This window comes from Delphinapterus leucas, chromosome 11, assembly GCF_059928025.1.
Source record: "Delphinapterus leucas isolate spDelLeu-1000000601 "Yukka" chromosome 11, BTC_Dleu_Yukka2, whole genome shotgun sequence".
Lineage (NCBI taxonomy): Eukaryota > Metazoa > Chordata > Mammalia > Artiodactyla > Monodontidae > Delphinapterus > Delphinapterus leucas.
Genome location: NC_143139.1, coordinates 68,242,010 through 68,262,544, shown reverse-complemented (window position 1 = coordinate 68,262,544; position 20,535 = coordinate 68,242,010). Strand labels below are relative to the sequence as shown.

The window sequence follows — 20,535 nt, the reverse complement described above, 5'->3', positions numbered from 1 at the left end:
AGTGGCAGAGGCAGACAATAAACAAATCATAAAATAATATCAGGTAGCAATGCAAAATATAAAATAAGGAGAAAGTGTTTGGGGTAGCATTGTACATATAGTCAGGTAGAATTTAAACTATTTTCAATAATATTATTCAACTGACAATTTTATTATTATGAGACCCATATGATTAAATAAAATGAATTTGTGTTTAAAAGCACAACATGGATACCTCTGTAAAATGCTGACCTAAGACACATCTTTAAATCTCAGAATTTAATGATTAAATATTTGTCCTTTACCTGCTCACAGAAGAAAAAAATTCAGGTGTGAACACTACCTATTACTACTTAAGTTTTTAAGTGTTTAAAATCTTGACTGTTACTTTTCTCCATGTTGCATCCAACATGAAATTTTCCTGTTCCTTTTTGGACGAAGCTATCCTTATCTTATCAGAGTCTTATCACTGAAGCCAGATGAGTATTAAGAACTCAAATATGTGTTGAATTAATAAATGAAATTTGAAATGTCTCACCATATAATTAGTACCTAATTTTTAAAATACTGTAAAATAAAGATGAGGGTTTTTTGTTTCTTTTTTTTTTTTTTAGGGAATGTGTACAGAAAGGAAAACTTCCTATGAATTCTCTCTTAATGTACAATATTTTTGAGTATCTAAGAATGTGCAAAGGTTAATAGGCCACCATCTTTATCCTCATGGAACCCATAATTTAATGGGTGAGACAAATAATGACAGCAGAATAAATGCAGTAAGATGTACAAATAAAAAGTGTATGAGAGTATAGAGCATAGAGGCAGCCACTGAAATTAACCTGGAGTTGGGGGAGGGCTTCACAAAGCAGGTAACTTTTGGGCTAGAGTTTGACAGTTGAAGAAGAGTTCACCAGAAACTTCAGAGAGAGGACATTGGAGGCATGGAAAACAGCATGTGCAAAGCCCAAAGTTTGCTGAGTAACCCCGTGTGACTTTTACATGCAATTTGTGCAGCTTGTGGGAAATGAGGCTGGAAATGTAAGTTGACTGCAGGTATTAAAGTATCTGTAGACACTGGTAAAATGACTGGCTGTTACTTAACAAACGGTGTGAAATATTTGAAGATTTTTAGCAGTTCATTACACCATCAGATCCTTAGAAAGATCTTTCTGGTAGCAGTGTGGGTGATGAATTTCAGGGATGTAGAGGAGAGCTGGCAGGGAAAAATCGAGAGGCAAAATGAGAAGGAAGCTAATAGTGAAAAGTGACACGTCACTGAGGATGAAAACGAAGGGACAGATGAAATTTGGAGTCAATTGGACTTGTTGGTCAGTTGTTATGGGATGTGGGGAAGAGAACCATATTCAGGTGTGTTAGAGTTGTTTAGCCTGGGCAAATACACATACAGGAAGAATCATTTCTTCCTTTAGCTTCTAATTTGAAATTATATTAAAAATATACTGAGGGTACACTGTATTTATTGGAAAAAATCATGATCAAACTATCCAGATTATTTTAGTGTGCAGCCTTCATTTTCATTTTTAAAATAAATGCATTAATGGAAGTCCTTTAAGTCATTTATAAGGCAGCAAATTTGAGTTCTGTTAAAAAAAAAACAAAAAAAGCAATTGTGCAAAGGTGAATCCATGCTTCTGGTTAGCCCCAAGATTTGTGAAGAAGAATCATAAAAGGAATAGCTGTAATCAAGTGAGATCAAGGCTACTTGAATAGATATATGGTAGACCCACAAATTTAAAGAATGCTAAAAGTAGGCAGAAAGAATGAAAAAGATGTACTCCATCTAAAAGCATTCTGATAAGAAATCAAGAAATGTGGATGAATGGATGAAATTTAAAAATTATACCATTTTTATAAATAAAAATTTTAAAAATTATACCATTTTGAAATGATCAAAAATTATATTTCTTTACAACTAATTAAAATATAATTATTTTTAGAAAAAATATGGGTTTCTAATTATGCTGAGATTTTATTTGTAATATTAATTTTTTTTCTTAGAATGCTTAATACAATTATAAGGTATACAGAACAGTAGAAGAGGGGCAAATTATTGTGTTGACTTGCCTATTGTTTGTCTACAGTTACTATAGGATTCCATATCTCTAACCTGCCTGAGCCATCCTCTGCTATGGCAGTTTTTTTCTCCATTCTTCCTACCCTTCCTCCATTCCTTCCTCCTCAGATAAGTATTATATACGTACTATGTGTTAGGAACTCTGTTAGGTATTTGAGATTTGGTAGTGAACAGGAGAGAAGAAGTCCTTGCCCTCACAGAGCTTATATTCCAGTAGGGGAGATTGAAAATTAACAAATAAACAAGATAAGTTCAACAGTGTTAAATGCTGTCAAGACAAAACAAAATAATATTGAAGGTTCATGGGGCATAGAGGAGGGCAGATGGAGGTATACTGGATGAGAAAAAGGCATCACCTTATTCTGGGTGTTCCAGGTAGTCTTGAGAAAATGAAGATAAGACGTAAAATAACAGAGAGGAGCGAGTCTCGGACAGATGAGGGAGATGAATACCTCAGACTGAGGGCACAGCCTGCTCTGGCCCTGAAGCTAAAGAGCTTGGTTTTCCTCGGGGCTGAAGCTCAGCTGGGGGAAGAGTGGCGGGGCAGGCAGGTAGGCAGCCTAGTCTAAGGCTTTGCAGGACAGAGGGAGAAATTCGCCTTTTACTCCAACTGCATTAGAGATCCCTGGAGTGGGTTAAGCAGGGAATGAGATAACCTGAGTGGTAGCTTGGAAACTAGAATATTACAAATAGTGCAGAACTACTTCTGGATGTTTGACTTTAGCAAATGGATGGGTGGTGGGAGATGGAGTTGGGTGGGGACAGCTTTGGGGGAAAATCGGGAAAGTTTTGGATACCACATGGAGATGTCAAGGAGGCAGTACGTGTCTGGTTAGGACAACTGCTTTTCTATGATAAACATTTGCTTAACTTTAATGATGAAACTTCTGAAGTAGAACACAAAATCTCTACACTATTATTCAAGTTCTGTAGGAACTTTAACAGGACCACTCTCTACTCCAGAAGCTTTATAGAATTATAATGGAACTTTGCTTAATTAAAAACAAACAAAAAAAGGACTTTTTTTTTTTGCTACCTCAAACAATAAAGTAGAAATTTGTTAACGAGTTAGTGTCCATTCATTTCTCTTAAATATTGCTTGTTTTGTGAACTGTAAGGAATCAACACTATTCAAATTACACCATACCTATGGGCTATTTAAAAGGGGTTTCAATAAGGAAAATTTTCTTATTTTTTGTTATATCTCAAATAGAATCTTAACTAGTCACATTGAATCAAGGCTATGAAGCCACTCTGATATGATGGCTATGCAAGGTATTAAAAGTATTATTTATCATATTATAAAAAGTGCCACTTTCACGGTATAGAACAGAACACATAATCTTAACTATGAAGAAGAAAATAGTCGTTAGGATGTCTCACTTTTTTTTAATCTTTCTTACTTTGCAGATCATGTATTTTAGTTCTCTGTTCCCGTATGTGGTACTTATATGCTTCCTAATCAGAGCACTCCTTTTAAATGGTTCAATTGATGGCATCCGTCACATGTTTACCCCTGAGGTATGTACTGTATTTCTAGTTAAGGCTTATGATCACAAAAGCCTCATGTTTATTGTTAAAATGTTCCCACAGTTAGATTTAAGGGATAATTGTTCTAACCTATGTGCACTAGACTATTAAATTATAGCTGTTATGTTAACCAGCCTAGTAAAACCGGAGCTTTTGGACATCTATAATTATATCCATCTCTCTCCAATTTTAAAGGCCCCATTAGTGAGTTTCACTATTTAAACTTCAAAAATTCCTATTTTATAATAAATTAACTTCCCATTTTTACACTGGTATATTTTAGAACTTTTCAGTCTTTACTCTTCCTCTTCTATTTCAGTGGTTCTTAACCTTTTGACATGGACCCCTTTGAAAAAAACCTGATAATCGAATCTTCTTACCAGAGCAAATAATGAACATATTAATTTGCTTAGTGTCTCAGGAGGTTGACAGATCACCTAAAATCCATGGACCCAGGTTAAGAACCCTATTGCCCTCTAAATCCTGTCTCAGAGAAATTCAAGGTTCCTTACTTTGTTTCGTTTTGCAGTTTTGTATTTTCTAGAATAGTACTTAACATTAGTGCATTTGGGAAGTTCTGTAACTTTTATAAATGCGTATGCATTTTAGGAAAATTCTCATTAGTTTCCTAAAAGGCTCGGAACTTAGACTCCGTTGTTTAACTTACAGCTGACTTGATTAATCCTTGTGGACTTGTTATATTGATTTGACAGGAAAAATCAAGTTTGAGGTGTATATATATTTTGGTTTTACACTGATATTACACTTCACATTAGTTTGCTAACTCTATCATAGGCAGACAACGAGTTATAAAAACACAATTTCAAAATTAGCTCAGAAATTGGAAGTTGTCTGAATGATGACTGTGCAGCCAAGCATGGTGCTGAGAGATGTGGGCAGAAGATTTTAGCCTCCTTGGAATTGTCACTCCTGGCAGCTGCCTTGATACTGTGTCACAGAGGCTGTGTTCTTTGTGTATCTGGTTCCAACGTGGTGTTCATTCTCAAGTAGCAAAAATGTTGACACTGTGATCTGGTTTTCTCGAATAGTTCTAAAGTTCTGTTTATCATTTAGGGTTGTTGGAACTCCTCAGTGAATAATTACTTCAGATTTATGAATTTCAGCTACATTAGAATTTAAATCAGCTTCAGATGGGCCATACTTAGTGACCAAAATATTTATATTTGCAATATCAAAAAAAAAAAGTTCTCTGAGTTAAAAACAACTAGCTTCGTTGTGAATTCCTGGAATATCACCTTTCTCTGTGTTGGCAATTGTTTGTGACATAATTCTAAATATTTAATTTAAATAGATACTTTAGACTCTAAATACTTTGATATGATGCTTTTACATGGTCCCCGTATTTAAAACTGCAGCACTGTTAACATTTTAAACCAGAACTGGAGATAACTATTTTAGAGTTAATTATTTCTTCAGCTCGCTTTTCATGGACTGTTGATAAGATTCTGTATTAGGCCACTGTAGGATGATAGTTAATATAATAACGATAAGACGTTGTCAATAACTTTTTAATTTACATTATTTATGTAAGGGAGAAAGTACCTAAGCACACGAAATATTCCCAGTGAATGGAGATTTAATTCCTGAATTGGAAATAATCAGAATGTCTTTATTACATAGGTGTTGTCTGCCATCTAGTGGACAAAGTAGAGATAGACAGTTGAATGTATTTTACTAGATGGGTATCAACCGTAGAATGGTAATGTAGCAGCAATAGTCAATAAACAGTATGCATATTTTAGTTAATTGCAAATAAATTATAAATATAATCATGATTATGTTTCATGATAACATTGCATAAATTTCAGTAATAATCACTAAAATTAATTGAACAACATATCCTAATGTTTGAGAGCTTATGCATTTTGAAATCTACCTGTGTTCTATGTCAACTCTACCCCAGAAGTGCTGTGTAACCTGAGGCAGGTTACTTAACTCTTCTAAGATGCAGATAATATTAGCCACAATTTCATTGATTGTTGTGAATATTAAATGAGATCATCCATATAAAGTGCTTATCAGTGTGCCTGCCACTATAGTCCATATGTTAGCAATTATTGAGGACTTCGAGGGCGGCAGGCAATGTCATAAGTAGTACATGTCTTGTTACTCTCATCTTTCAGTTGAGAAAGCTTGAACTCAGAGTGGACAGGCCACCTGCCCTAGGTTGCACTATTTTTAGATCGTTAAATGGCAGAATCAGGATCTGAAAGTGTCTATGTAACTCATGTTCTTAACCACATTTGGCATTGTTCCCAATAAAGGCAATTTCACTGCAATGGTGAAAAGAGATAAAATACCAATTTAAACACTACTGCTACTGAAATCAGACTTAACTGTTTATTGAGGTCTGTGCCAGGTATGGCTAATATTAATAGTTCCATTTAAAAGGTTTGGTTATATACAGTGATAATTGTTTAAGAAGTGAAGCACAGTTACTTGAAATATATGTTCAGCACAGATTCCAAACTTTAGAACTTTGGATCTGAAAAGGTCTTAGCGATGATATGGTTGAATTTCTTCTGTTTTCAAAGAAAAGGCCTTCAGGAAACTACTCAATGAATGAATAATACGTATCTGAATACGCAAAGTACAAATAGTTCAGCTCTACCCAGCTTATAATTATTATCTGCTTTGGCTGTTAGACTTCAGAAAACACAAAACTTAGGGTATTTGTTAAATAATTATTTAACTTTTATGGCTAACTGATTTATTTTGCTTTGGAAAGAAAACAAAGACATAAATAAGAATAAGTGAAGATAGTTCATTTCTCTCTCAAATACTCCTCTGATGATTTGTCTTAATATTTAAAAATTCCCATACAAGTATTTTCTCCGTGTATTTAAGTAACATCTCCGTCTAAAGTTTCAATAGTCTGTAGCCTTTCTTATTCATATTCCTTGTATTATTCCTAAGTGAAAAATTTGTTCTTTCTACTTAAGAACAGACTATCCCCCTGTTTTAAATAATCTTTGGGTGCATAAGTGTCATTATGATATATTTAAACAATAGAACCGATTCCTTGTAGATTATTCTGAAATTTTTTTGCAGCTGACTTATATTCTGTTTAATTTTAAACAGCTTGAAATAATGCTGGAGCCCAAGGTCTGGAGAGAAGCTGCAGCTCAGGTGTTCTTTGCCTTAGGTCTGGGATTTGGTGGCGTCATTGCCTTTTCAAGCTACAACAAGAGAGACAACAACTGCCACTTTGATGCCGTCCTGGTGTCCTTCATCAATTTTTTTACTTCTATCCTGGCAACATTGGTGGTGTTTGCAGTTCTGGGCTTCAAAGCAAATGTCATAAATGAGAAATGCATTGCAGAGTATGGTTGTTGATTTCCTTTAGCTTTTGATGGCATAATTATATTAAAATATCTCCTTCCCAAACCCATGTGTTCATTAATGTTGTTTTCCTTTTCAGAAATTTGGAAATGGTCATCAAACTTGTGAAAATGGGCAACATTAGTCAAGATATTATTCCCCATCATATCAACTTTTCAGCTGTTACTGCGGAAGATTATCACTTAGTTTATGACATCATTCAAAAAGTGAAAGAAGAAGAGTTTCCTTCTCTTCATCTCAATTCCTGTCAAATTGAAGATGAGCTAAATAAAGTTAGTAGGCTATGTTTATGCGATAAAATAATTCTTATTAACTTAAAATATGCAGTACCCAGAAGACTTCTTTTAGGAAAATAATCTTTAAAATACCTGCGGAAGATCATGCTGTTTCAAAATTCACATTCTTTATTTCAGAGAACACATTTTCTTAAATCAAAAATGTTTGTTTTACTTTGAAAAGCAGTTTCACTGATTAAGCCACAAAAATTTAAAATATGGATATAAATTAGGTGATTTTCATCCCAGAAAATGAAATTAGTCTGGTACCTTTCCTGGTATAATATTTAATACAAAACTTGAATTGCAATTATCATTTACATATTGTATGGTTGTTTGGACACATGAATGATATTTGCTCATCTTAATAACTGTGTTCAATAAGTCATGATTAAGTCCTTTTTCCAGCCACTGTCATACATTTTAATAAACACAACATAGGTGAACATGAATAAATAGCCTTGCATTAATTGTCACCCTCTCTTTACATTGGCAAAAAGGAAAATATAATGGAGAAATTGGCTGTTAATCACTTGCTTTAAGATAGCTAACTGTACTTGAGACTAAACATAAAGAATCACGTGCAGGAAATTATGGATGAAGCCATCATTAACATAAAATCTTGATTTCTGTAAGGAAAGATTTAATTACTAACTTACTCTTAAAGTTCTTTTAAAATTTTGGTCTACCTGCTGTTTTTATGAGATAACACGGTCACCTTGAATTTTGTTTAGAGGCACAGTTTCTTAGGAGACAACATGGTATCAGCGTGTTTATCTCCAGTAACTCCCATGCATTATTCAGAGTTCTCCTGCCCTTTGCAACTGATGTATATAGCCAGCACTTCATATTGCTCTGTATTAACGTGGCTGTTTTGTATATCTTACAGGCTGTTCAGGGGACTGGCTTAGCTTTTATTGCCTTTACAGAAGCAATGACACATTTCCCTGCATCTCCCTTCTGGTCAGTGATGTTCTTCCTCATGCTGGTAAATCTAGGGCTTGGCAGCATGTTTGGAACCATTGAAGGGATCATCACACCCATTGTGGACACATTCAAAGTGAGGAAAGAAATTCTCACTGGTTAGTTTTTATGTATTTGACTTTCCATTGAACTGATGTGGTGGGCTGTTTTACCCTTGGTGAGAGATCAGAGATGGAAATAGGAAAAGTGTTTATTATTAATGTCTACTTATTAATAATACTAGTATTTGTTATTTAGGGATTTATTTATATAATATGCAAATGACATATTTAATACAGATTCTATTAATTATTAGTGATCATTTACTCCATTACTCTTTATTAGTAATAATGTCATTATCATGAATTACTGGCGCTAGAACAAAGTCACAGAATGTTCATGTATAATTTTGTATTCAACTCAGATAATTATAAAAATAGTAGTTCAGGTCATTGGATTTTCCAAAAGTGCATAGCTGAAATTGATAAACCTAAACTGAGTTCTCATATAAAAGAGCAATTGTAGCCTGATAGAAGTTAATACATCTAGGTAGGAAAGACAATAACACAATTTATCAATATTGATGGTTGTTAAAAGTCCAATCTACAAGTAGTTATTAAAGTACTGGTTGTGTGTTGCATGGTCCTCACATTTGAGGGATATCAAGGATATAAGAGAAATTACAACAGAGATACAGAGATATAGGACAGCCTCTCCTCTAAAAAGAATAGGACTGATAATTAAAATCAAGGTGGGTAGATAAGACTTGTACCATGTAATATACTGATAGCATGATAGGGACTTTACCTGTTCTACGAATGAAGACGCAGCAGAGGGAACTGTCAGAGAAAGGCATGGAAATTGAATTCGAAAGGGGAGGGGTCTTCTCAGGGGTCAGAGGATAGTGTTCATAAACATAGCCAAGTAGAGACAAAGGAAGCAGCGAGGAAGCCAGCCAGACCAGAGTGCAGCAACAGTGTTGGTAAGTGATGCAATAATTAATTGGAAAAAATACATAGATGATCTTAAATGCTGGGCAGTGGTACACAAGCTCCCCAAGGCTCTGTTTTTAGCTCTGAAAGATTTAGTAATAATTTATGTGTAAATAACTCTCAAATACATATATATCTTTATCACTCACCGTCCTGCTAAGTGTGTGTGTATAAAACAATTTCAGCAGTTTGTGAGGTATTTACATCTAAATATCTTTGATTCAGCTGAACATAAATGAGAAATGTCTCTGTCTTTTCCTGAAAGGCAGTCTCTACTTCTGCAGTTTCTATTTATTTGAAGGCTATCAATACCCTGCCTGACATGCAGACTAAGTAACAGTCATCTTTGCTGCTTTCCTCGTCTTTGCCCCATATCCCAACCCTCCTGTGGTAAGAGGGTTTGCAAAATTAAAGGGAAAACAACAGTGTAGAGGGAGAAACACACATGTGAGTATTTGGTAACTCCCAGTGGAAGACCTTTAGGTCAGAGTAAAGAGGAATATACTCTCTACCCCTGTTACCTGTATTCTGGGATCATACTTCTACTTTGAGTCATGTTTTATATACTTAGATGAAATGTTCCCCCATCACCTTTGTCAGATGTTTTCATCTCCTCTGATAGGACAGTAGGACTTAGATAAGTGACTTACTCATTATCTGTTCCTCTCACATCGTCAGCAAAACTCTCAGTGTCTTTAACACCTGGAATACACTTTCTTCCTATCTACCTTATACTATAATGTAATTAGGAGAAAGTGAGAGGGACACAGGCTGTGGTTCAAATCCAAGCTCTGTTAGTTACTTGGATCCTGAGACTTTGAGTACAATTTGCTGTGACAAGCATTCAAATATTTCAATATGCATTAGACTCCAAGTGAATGCTACTTTTCTTTTTCTACATGGTATGTTTATATATAATATTCACTTATGTACGATGTAACTCATACCACTAGCATAGCGCTTACAAGATGGAGGAAATGGCTTAATTTAACCCATACTTATTGAGATTTTTAGGGAAGCCCCATCAGATGGAACCCCCAGGATGTCTTTTCTCCCCTTCTGAACTGCCCTTACCTGCTCCACTTCTTTCACTTTTACTCACCTCTGCTAAAAGCTGTTTGAGAAAGAGAACACAGTCATCTTTTATTTTTGAGGTCTTCTCTACCAACGTGCAAGAGAGAATAAAGAGTCTAACAAAAATATGGGAATATCATATGGATTCCAGAATTCTAACTTTCTATATTAAGGGTAGCTGGTTAGAAGTTTCTGCATCTTTCTTCAGTACTGCTGCAGAAACTCGTTTTAGATGGTTCTTCTTAGTTACCTGGAGAATCAGGTTGCCCAACCCTGTCACAGATGTATTCCCAACTAATCTGTTTGGGCACTATCAGGACAGAGATATGGATTGCTGCTAAGGCAAGGTCTCATCAGATTTTTTTCAGTTATGCTTTAACAATAACCATATTTCAATCAGATAGAAAAATACATGTTATCATAGTCTTATTATAAGCTACATTAATCTCATTATTAATTTCAAAATTCAGTATTGCTTCCAAAACTATAAAACATTCTTAAAAGTAGAAATGACCCACAAACATTTGCTGCCTGGAAAGGTCACTTTGCTGTTAATAATGAGAAGAAGGGTATGGAGATTTATACTTCTAATATATCCTCAGTTTTGCCTTATTTGTTATCTGTGTTTAGTAAACACGTTTCCACAGGCTCGAGATGAGTTGAGTTACTGTCTTACAATGAATTCATATTAAATCTGGGGCTAAATCCAGGTAAGTAATTCCCAATATGTTATATTCCATGGTATCAGGAAAGGTATCCTATTTGTATCATTGACAACTTATAAAAGTGGAAACAAAATCATTGTTTGCATATAATAACTTATAATGAAGTTTAAAAGACTTGACTCTGAGTAGGGCTTAATTTTGTTATTTATTCCTTTGGTCCAGTTATCTGTTGTCTTCTGGCATTTTGTATTGGCCTGATGTTTGTGCAGCGCTCTGGGAATTACTTTGTTACAATGTTTGATGATTATTCTGCTACGCTGCCTCTGCTAATTGTAGTCATTTTGGAGAATATTGCTGTATCCTTTGTTTATGGCATAGATAAGTAAGTATATTCTCTCTTATGCATTCATTTTTCATCTCTCTCTTGGAAAGACCAATTGTTATTATATATCTCATTTAGAAGAGGAGGGAAGTGACTAGAGGGAAAAATTCCTCGCCACAAAAATCAAATCTTTTGCAGGCTCCTCTTCATTCAATAATTTTAATGAAGTATATCCCCTTATTAGGTGATTAGATAGAATGTTGTAGATGGTAATGTAGTTTAGGATTTTGGAGCTTTGATTTAATTCTGGCTATCAGATAGGAACTTCCAAGGTTTAGAGCATGTTGGCAAAGTTCCAAGAACCTTGTTAAGTTGTTTTGAGCTATTGTTACAGATAAGAAAATGCGGGCTTCGTGAGACACCAAGTGACTTGCTCGTCACACACCTGAACAGAGGCAGACCTGGGATTCATAGCCATTTTTGCTTAACTCTAAAGACTATACTTCTAATTACGTTGCTAACCTGTTTTACAAGAGGAATTTTATTTTGTTATGCTATAAAATGCCTTATTTTATCATGTTACACAATGTTTTATGTAGCAGGCCAATTTTGGGAAGTGGCATATATATATGATGCTCCAGGATATATATGCCATTTGCTGTACATAAACTTCTTATTTATGTGGAGTCATGACTTCATGAGATGCTTAAACCTTTGAATTATATACCTGATCGGTTTGAAAAGTATATATACTTGGCATGAAATGAAGCATTAGAGTAGCCTCAGAATAAAAAAAGTTTCTGGAGGCCTTGTCCAATATTTTTTAAAGTTGTGGTCTTTAGTTAACATATATGGATTAACTAAAGGTAATAAGACCATCAAGCTTATTAGAGGTCTCTGTGAAGTAGGAATAAGTTAATTGAGGACCAGAGTCCTCTTAAACAACATAAAGAACTTTATTGGTATTGAGTGAGCTTTGCGACAAAACTTAAAGAATGTTTTTATTACTGGCAAAAGCTCCAGGCAAGGAAAGATAGGGGAACTTACATTTAACGATCATGTACTATATAGCAATAGTAGTAATAGCTGTATGACACGCATTTAATGTTAGTCATTATAACAATCTGTGATAACTAATATTACCCATATCCTAGATGGAAAATTGGCCCTACTTGTACAGGAGGACGCAGTATGTTAGTTGCAGAGCCAGGACTTTAATTTCAAAACCAGATATTTCTACACTCTACCAAGCTACCCCCAACTCCTAACCTGCACTGTGTTGGAATTTGACATTGTTATTGGACTGATCTATGGATCAATAAGATCATAATTTAGATTTCCATTTAGACAGTTCAACATTTACAATAGGCAGAGTAGTAAATATTTCTTTTTAGTAGTTCCTAAATAATAATCATTATAACAACAGGAAGAAGAATACTATTAATAATACTTGCATCTATAAATTTCTGCTGTATGTGAGGTAGTGTGCTCTGCATATGTTGTCTATGAGTCTAACAATAATCCTCCAAGACAGGTATTATCTTTTTCGAAAATGCCAAAAATTAAGCTCAGAAGGACTAAGATATACATTAAAAGATGATGGAGCTATGATTCGCAACCAGGTCTGTTGGTTTCTAAAGCTCATATCTTGTCCTACGAGCAGAATTAGAATTCTCCTGTCTAAAATGCTCTCATTTATTTACTTTCCCCTCCTTTAAATGTCGTAGCAACCTTATATTCTTCCTGTTCACCTTCAACAGTGTCATGAGCTCAGCTCTTCTCTGTCTTCTGCCACATTTACCTACATTTCCAGACACAGAGTTGAGAGAAAGAAGGCTTTCAAAACCTAAACCTTTGAGACAGTAAATTCAAATGCAGAAAAAGAAATATTGGAGCATAGCAAGTTAGGGATTAGGAAGAAATATGAACGAGAGGAAACGAGAAGGAAGATCCTGTAAAGCTGAAAGTGATGGCTGCATAGATTGTATTTTCCTGAGTCTCCTTTTAAAAATGAAAGAGAAAAAGAATGACTAGAAAGCAGAACTAAATACCCATAAACACGGGCAAGAAGATATTCCTGTGAACCCTCAAATACGAAAGGTTGGGGCAAACCACTGGCAGCCACAGGACCTGTGTGATATCACTTCCGTGTGGGAGATGGTAGACGATATGCAGCTGGGCTTCTGACAGCTCTCCAGTCACCCCCAGGTCCTCCCTGCAATGTGTGGCAGGCTGATCGGAAGACAGTGAGCTAAACTGGGAGAAATTCTATAGGATATTTGCCCACATTTTGCGGAGTGCAGAGGGACCAAAATACAGTAAGATCATCAGTGCTGGAGAAATCTGGTCTCTAAAAACTCTTGAAATGAATAACCCAAAGTTCTCTTCCAAGATAAAGCTCTTCACTGAAGAAAAAGTGGTGGGAGCAAAACCTGAGTTGAGTAGGAGAGAGGTAGTAGGGTCCATGGAAAAGAAAGTCCAGGTCAGTATGAGGAGGAGAGCAGAGGTAAACAGAACTGAGAAATTCTGAGGCCACCTTTTTTGATTACTTTGCAAAAACAGAGAGGAAAGGCCCATCCCTCCCTCCTAAAACACACAGGAAAATTCATTTCACTTAACTGTGGCCAAATCTTAAGAAAAGTTTCTTTTTTTAAAAAAAAAGAGTAAAATCTTTTTTTTTAAAAAAGAGTAAAATCTCTGCAGACAACAAAAGCACACATGCAAAATAGATGGAAAACTAACAATACTTCAAAATGAGGTGAAATAAATGTTTAAAAATGATAGAAGCCACCAAAGAAGAGCAGAAATCAGTTATTTTAAAATTGAGAATTATAATAATTAGAGAAAAGGGAGATTTGAAAACAGAGGTGATAGAACTCAGGAAATAATTGTAAATAAAAGAAAAACACTTAAGAAATGAAGATCAAATTAAAAAGAAAACAAAAATGATAAGCACAGTGCCTAATTTCAGAAGAATTAGAAGCTAGAAAGGAGGGATGCTTTTGAAAATCAAGGAGAAATAACAAAGGATTTAAGAGAAATAAATAAACACAGTAGTTAAGCAAAGATGATTCAGCATATGTACAATGAAGGCCTCTAAAAACAGTAGCCAGAACAAATGCTAAAAACTATAATTGAAGAAACTTGCCTGAAATAATTAATTTGAATGTTGAAAGGGCAAACAATATACTTGGAGAAATAGACATAAAGGCCAACACGAGGACATAGCCTAGCTAACATAGCCTTGTTACTACAAGACAAAGAAAAAGGGCATCCAGGCAAAAATAATACAAAACAAAACACAGCAAAGAAGATTATTTATAAGAGAAAAATCTAATAGTTAACAAAATTTTTGTAACAATATTATGTAGTTAGACATATGTATGATTCTCAAGGAAAAAACGTAAGCCACAGATTTTAAAGTCAGCTGAACTGACATTCAGGTATAGTGACCACAGACAAACAATTAGAAACATGCAAGAAATTAGGAAATATAGTTACTACGATCTCTTTTTGAAGAATCTACGAGAGAACTAGGTTTAGACAACCAAGAAGTCTGCAGAAACATTAATACAAGGGCTGGTGGGTGGGCAGTAAATATTTATCTCGGCATAAACATTAAGGGATGTAGACTAGTATGAAATGGCTACATGTTCCTGACAGTGTTAACATCATACAATTAAAAAGGGTGAATTTTACTTCAGGTAAAAAGTACCTCAATAACCTGACTCTTAAAAAAAAAACCATGTTAAGTCTAATCATTACTAGGTCTAAGTGTTAATTCATGGGAAATAGGAGGATCAAATGCTCTTGTGAAGCAAAACTGTGGGAATGCAATCAGCCAAATACAGACTGTGGGACAAAGTGACCAGCTGATTCAACAAAAAAATCAGTGGAAACGATGAAGACATGTATGAGGAACTTAGAGATGAAAAATGGTCTGAGAAACACATACATCAACTGCAATGTATGGACCTTCTTTCAGTTGAAAAAACAGACTACAAAAAGAAATGAGAGGTCAGATACTATAAACACCAATTGGATTGGATGATATTACATATGGCTAATTAAAAAAAAAAGAAACAAGGAAATTTTAATGTATTGCAAATATTGTGTTCATAGAGTGGAAATGATCAGTTGGAGGAGACTTTCCAGTAATTGACTTACGGGGACTTTCTCCAAATGAAAATTACAGTAAACTGGTTCCATTTTACTTTATAAATGTTCTTAATTTTATAAGTCATCTTCCAATATGACTTTTAGACTCAGTGTAAAATGTCATAGGGTATCATGGTTAACCCCCGTCAAACCATTGATATCATGCATATTTTAAAGGACATGTAATTTACCATATTTTAATATAGCTATATTAACTCGAGGAATAATTAAATTCCTTCGTTCTATTTAGGTTTATGGAAGACTTAAAGGATATGCTGGGCTTTGCTCCCAACAGATATTACTACTATATGTGGAAATATATTTCTCCTCTAATGCTATTATCACTGCTAATTGCTAGCATTGTGAATATGGGATTAAGTCCTCCTGGCTATAACGCATGGATTGAAGATAAGGTAAAATGCAAAATAAGGAAGGTAGATAAAAATATACATAAAATGTCATTTTAGAGGTTTTTGTTTTTTGCTTTTTTCACAGTATAGTTTGCGGTTAAATGAATGGTGTTGCTTTTATGTGAGGATCTTGAGATTTTTATGTTCTTTTGGCCCCAAATATGTATGATTTTTTTATATGTTGTGGACTTTCTTAGTACATGAAAAGTACTGACTTGGTCCTCATTAAAGTAATTTTATTCATGTCACCATAGATGAACCAATTGGGCCTTTGACTTTAGAAAACATATTGATCAAACCACCAGAAATATTTTTTCCTGTATAAATTTACTAACTTATATCTGAGATACTCTAACAATGAAACTGTTCATTAGCCATGTATACATAATTTAAGTAAATACTGAAGTAAAGTTTCGCTATAACTGTTTTATATTAGCCACGACTATTTCAATTTCTGTTGTCATGTTGCTGTAGCTACATAGTAATGCAATCTTAAAGTACATATTAGCAGTTAGAAAATCAGAATGCTTATTTTTCAGATACCTCTGACCTTTATCCTATGGTCAGTAATTCTATATAATAACAACTAAATTCAAGACTATTCTAAACAAATAAGTCTGTTATCCCTTACCAAAACCCTTGGGGCCAGATGTAGTTCAAAATTTAATTTCAGATTTTAGAAAGATAATGTGGCACATGTAACAGGTAACTATTGCTTAGTAACATATGACCCCCAAACTTAATGACTGAAAGCAATGATGATTTATTATTTCTTAGGGTTCTGTGGATGAGCTGGATGATTCTTCTTTCGGTCTTGTGTGAGCTAACTCATACAGTTGATTAAACTTGGAGACCTGGGCTCTATGTGAGCTTTCATTCTTGGTTTCTTCCAGGCATTATAGACTCAGGGTAGCATTCTAAGACACAAAGGCAGAAACAGCAAGGCCTTTAAGGCTTTGCCCTGGAAATTGCTTACTGTCACTTCCACAGCAATTCATTAGTCAAAATCATAAGACTAGCCCAGATTCTTTTCTTATAAACCTGAGACAAATATATATTTTTTCATGTCCCTGCAGAGAAAGAGACTATTAATAATTATTTTTTGGCTTTAACAGGCAACAGAGGAATTTCTGAGCTACCCAACGTGGGGAATGGTTGTCTGTATCTCTCTGATGGTCCTGGCAATACTGCCTGTCCCAATTGTCTTCATCATTCGTCGCTGCAACCTTATAGACGATAGTTCTGGTAATTTAGCATCTGTGACCTATAAGAGAGGACGGGTTCTGAAGGAGCCTATAAACTTAGAGGGAGATGATGCAAGCCTCATTCATGGAAAGATATCAAGCGAGATGTCCTCTCCAAATTTTGGTAAAAATATTTATAGAAAACAGAGTGGATCACCAACTCTGGATACTGCTCCCAATGGACGATATGGAATAGGGTACTTGATGGCAGATATGCCAGATATGCCAGAATCTGACTTGTAGCTGGGAGGCAAAAATCAGTGGGATTTTATTTGGTTCATTTTTGTCAATGAACATTGGCTCTACTAAGAGAAGCGTTAGACTTCGCTTATCAGAGGGCGATCTCAGGTGCTCCATGGCTGTGATCTTTAATCCTAGCAGTGTATGTAAATTCAACATGAGCATTCCTTTGGATTCTCTGGTTTACATTTGCACAGAAAGAGCCACAGACACAGTGTACAATAACTGAGGTCCATGTTGGTCAGAATTTTCAAAAATACCTTTGGTGTTTTTTTCAAGGATTCCTATCTCTAAAAACCACAGGTGTTACCTCAGTTTCTAATAATTTCTGGAGGTCATGGTATGGGCAACTCAAAAATGGTATACTTCAAAATTTATAAGTTTGCCTTCAGGGTAACCCCCAGGGTTACAATGACCAGTTCTGTAAGTTGGTGCCACTCAGCACACTTCCATGAACATATTGTGTAGATAGGCTGTACTTATTTTGGTAGCATTGATACCTTCTTAGGCAATTAGTTGAAGAAAACTGCAAAGTATTTTCTTATGTAATAGCTGTATAGAGCAATAGTATCAAAGAATAAGAAGGCACTAATGCTGGGATGAAAGGTGAGGTTCTGAGGTGACTAGGGATCATGTGTGTGATGGCTGTATATTTTGTGTAAAATATATGTGTGAAAATGATCTAAGAATGAGTCACTCAGCACTCTCAAGAATTATGCAGATTTCGCATTTTTTTATGCGTGTGCCTAAAAACCTACTTGATATTTATTGCGGTTTCAAGATTACTCATAGTATATTTGTAAAATATACTTGCAATGTATATAGATGTATATTAGTACTCTAAGTACTGATTTGAAAACTTGAAGCAAGATGGCATTTTATTTCATATCTTTCTGTTTTGCTTCTGTTTTCTGCAAATATAAATCCTTTTTTAAGTGATTGTTAAAACTGTATGGCATTACATTTTAAGCTACAAATAAACAAGTTAAAAAATGATGTTTGTTTTTCTCATTGACTTTTCTTGTGCCACCTGAACTAGATCATCTTGCACTTCTGTCAGCACTTAGGCAGTTCATAATAATTAATCGTCACATTCCAAGAAGGATTAATAAACTGATTCATAGAGTTACCACCACTTTAGAGACAAAGGAAAAAGATAGTATTATGGTTAAAGTGTGTTCTAATGTAGTCCCAGAATTCTTGGAAAAATACTTATCGTCTCCCAGGAAACCGTGTGTACTGCTTGCTGGGTAAGTACTGTCTCTGAAGTGTAAAAAATTATGATTTCTATGAAACTGTTCTATATATGACATTGGATGAAGCAGAACTCCACTGAGTGCCACCTAGTTAAAAAGCTTTCATTTAACTGTCCTACCACTATATCGGCCACACTTTAAAAATAATGGTGGATAAAGCAGCACAATAGGAGAAGTAGTATACACTCTGTATCCATTGATTATTTTTGGCCAAATATTCTTCATCTGCTATGGACGTTTAAACAGACTGCATCACAGCATTTAAAATATAATTCCACTGGTGACTAAAACTTTCAGGTTTATTTTTTGCATCTTCACTAATATTATATTTTGTAGTACTTTAAAGTTTAAGAATATTTTATAGATAGGCAATATATGCACATTATACAAACTCAAAAATTATCCCAATCCAGTGTAAATTAAATTTTCCTTTCAAAATTTCTCCTAGCCACCCATTTCCCATCCTTGAAGGCAACCACGATTACCAGTTTAATATGTCTTTATAAAGATGTTCCATGTATACACATTACATAATGACAGCATTTGGTATTCTCTCCTCAATCTTACTTATTTTGAGAAATAATTGATTTTGGACTATGTTTCACTTGAAGGCACATAAATCTGCCTCTTTATTCCAGAAGTTGAGGTAATATAATTTTTGTTTATTTTCGCATTGAAGCAGTATTTTCTTCCATAAGCTACTCAATGTTAGAAAGTTTGTAGCAAATATTTACTTACTTTACCTGCCAGCTTTTAGCTTAACATGATAATACATTGCCAAATAGCACCATCCCTCTACACTCCCTCTCTTGCCATGAGGGCTGTTAATTTACAGTCTGGATACCTGCCTCGCACTAGGGAATAGGTCTTCTCCCTTCCATTCACGGAGTAATACGAAGAATACAGGAATTGTCTGAGATGGAAGAGAACCTGAACAGCTTCTAATGCGCCCATGTAGCAGATGAGGAAACTAAGGCCACAGAAGTGAAAGGGAATGAACAATCTTTCCTTTCTGCTTTTTTCAGTCAGTTCTTCAGCTGTTCATTCATTTATTCACCCATTCTTTCGGCATCTATTCACCAAGAATCTGCCTTATTCTTAGCACTTACCCCAGACACTACTGTAATTAAGGCGTAAACTATTCATCTTTTCCCAACTTTCTCACATTTGTCTGGGAGTGCCCTTACCTGCTTTTTCCCAGGCAGTGTAGTATTTAATCAATAAACAGTAGTATGAAGTATCCTTCTCCATACTCCAAAATTTGAGGCTATTTGCTTTTGTATTACTTTCCAGTATTTCTGTAAACTCTGCCCTAAACTTGCACCTAGACATAACATAACCAAAGGCTGTCTATCTTCAAGTGGAAAGCAGTCTGGGGAGTGTGACAGGAGGGCTAGTAAAGTGTTCAGAGTGGAATAAAAGGAAGAGGGAGAAAATGTACTCACTTTTAGGTGTTAGAGTCATAATGAGGAAGTCTAATATCTTGGTGAAACGACGTCTTAGGGTATATGTTATGAAAGTATATTTTCATTTCCATATGTTTGTGTTTATGTGCATTATTTTAGGAAGCAGTTATTTTTTTCATTGGCTCTTCAAATGGGTCTGTGATTCCAGAATGTTTAAAATCAAGACATAGTGCTTCTTAACAACAATTATGAATTTGAGTCACTTGTGACCTTATTTCTAACTTAATGAATCTGAATCCTTTTAGCATTGGAAGCAGGACATGAGTATTTCTTTTAAAACTTATTCTAATGTGCATTCTTGGTTAGAAACTATGAGTATGAAGAAGATTAAGAGGAAATCAAGTAAAATATGAATTCTAATTGTCTTTAATCAAACAGAATAAAAACTAAAGTTCAGTATCTGTGATATCTAGCGAGGAAAATAATTTGGTAGATAGAATTTGGAATTCATAATTTAAAAAAAATTCCTTAAAAAGTAAAATATCTTTATCCCTTTGACATTTTTT

The 20,535-nt window shown here is 34.8% G+C and overlaps 1 protein-coding gene across 1 annotated transcript in view; it reads left to right on the top strand.

Moving 5' to 3' along the window:
- SLC6A15 (solute carrier family 6 member 15) overlaps positions 1-19,101 on the top strand; it is a 48,282-nt gene extending 29,181 nt beyond the window's left edge. The window contains exons 6-12 of the mRNA XM_022552419.3: positions 3,482-3,592; positions 6,704-6,945; positions 7,044-7,236; positions 8,129-8,321; positions 11,156-11,315; positions 15,664-15,826; positions 16,939-19,101. Of these exons, the coding sequence (XP_022408127.1) occupies positions 3,482-3,592; positions 6,704-6,945; positions 7,044-7,236; positions 8,129-8,321; positions 11,156-11,315; positions 15,664-15,826; positions 16,939-17,310 (1,434 nt within the window). The 3' untranslated portion in view covers positions 17,311-19,101. The remainder of the gene's footprint in view (positions 1-3,481; positions 3,593-6,703; positions 6,946-7,043; positions 7,237-8,128; positions 8,322-11,155; positions 11,316-15,663; positions 15,827-16,938) is intronic.
- Positions 19,102-20,535: the final 1,434 nt, after the last annotated feature.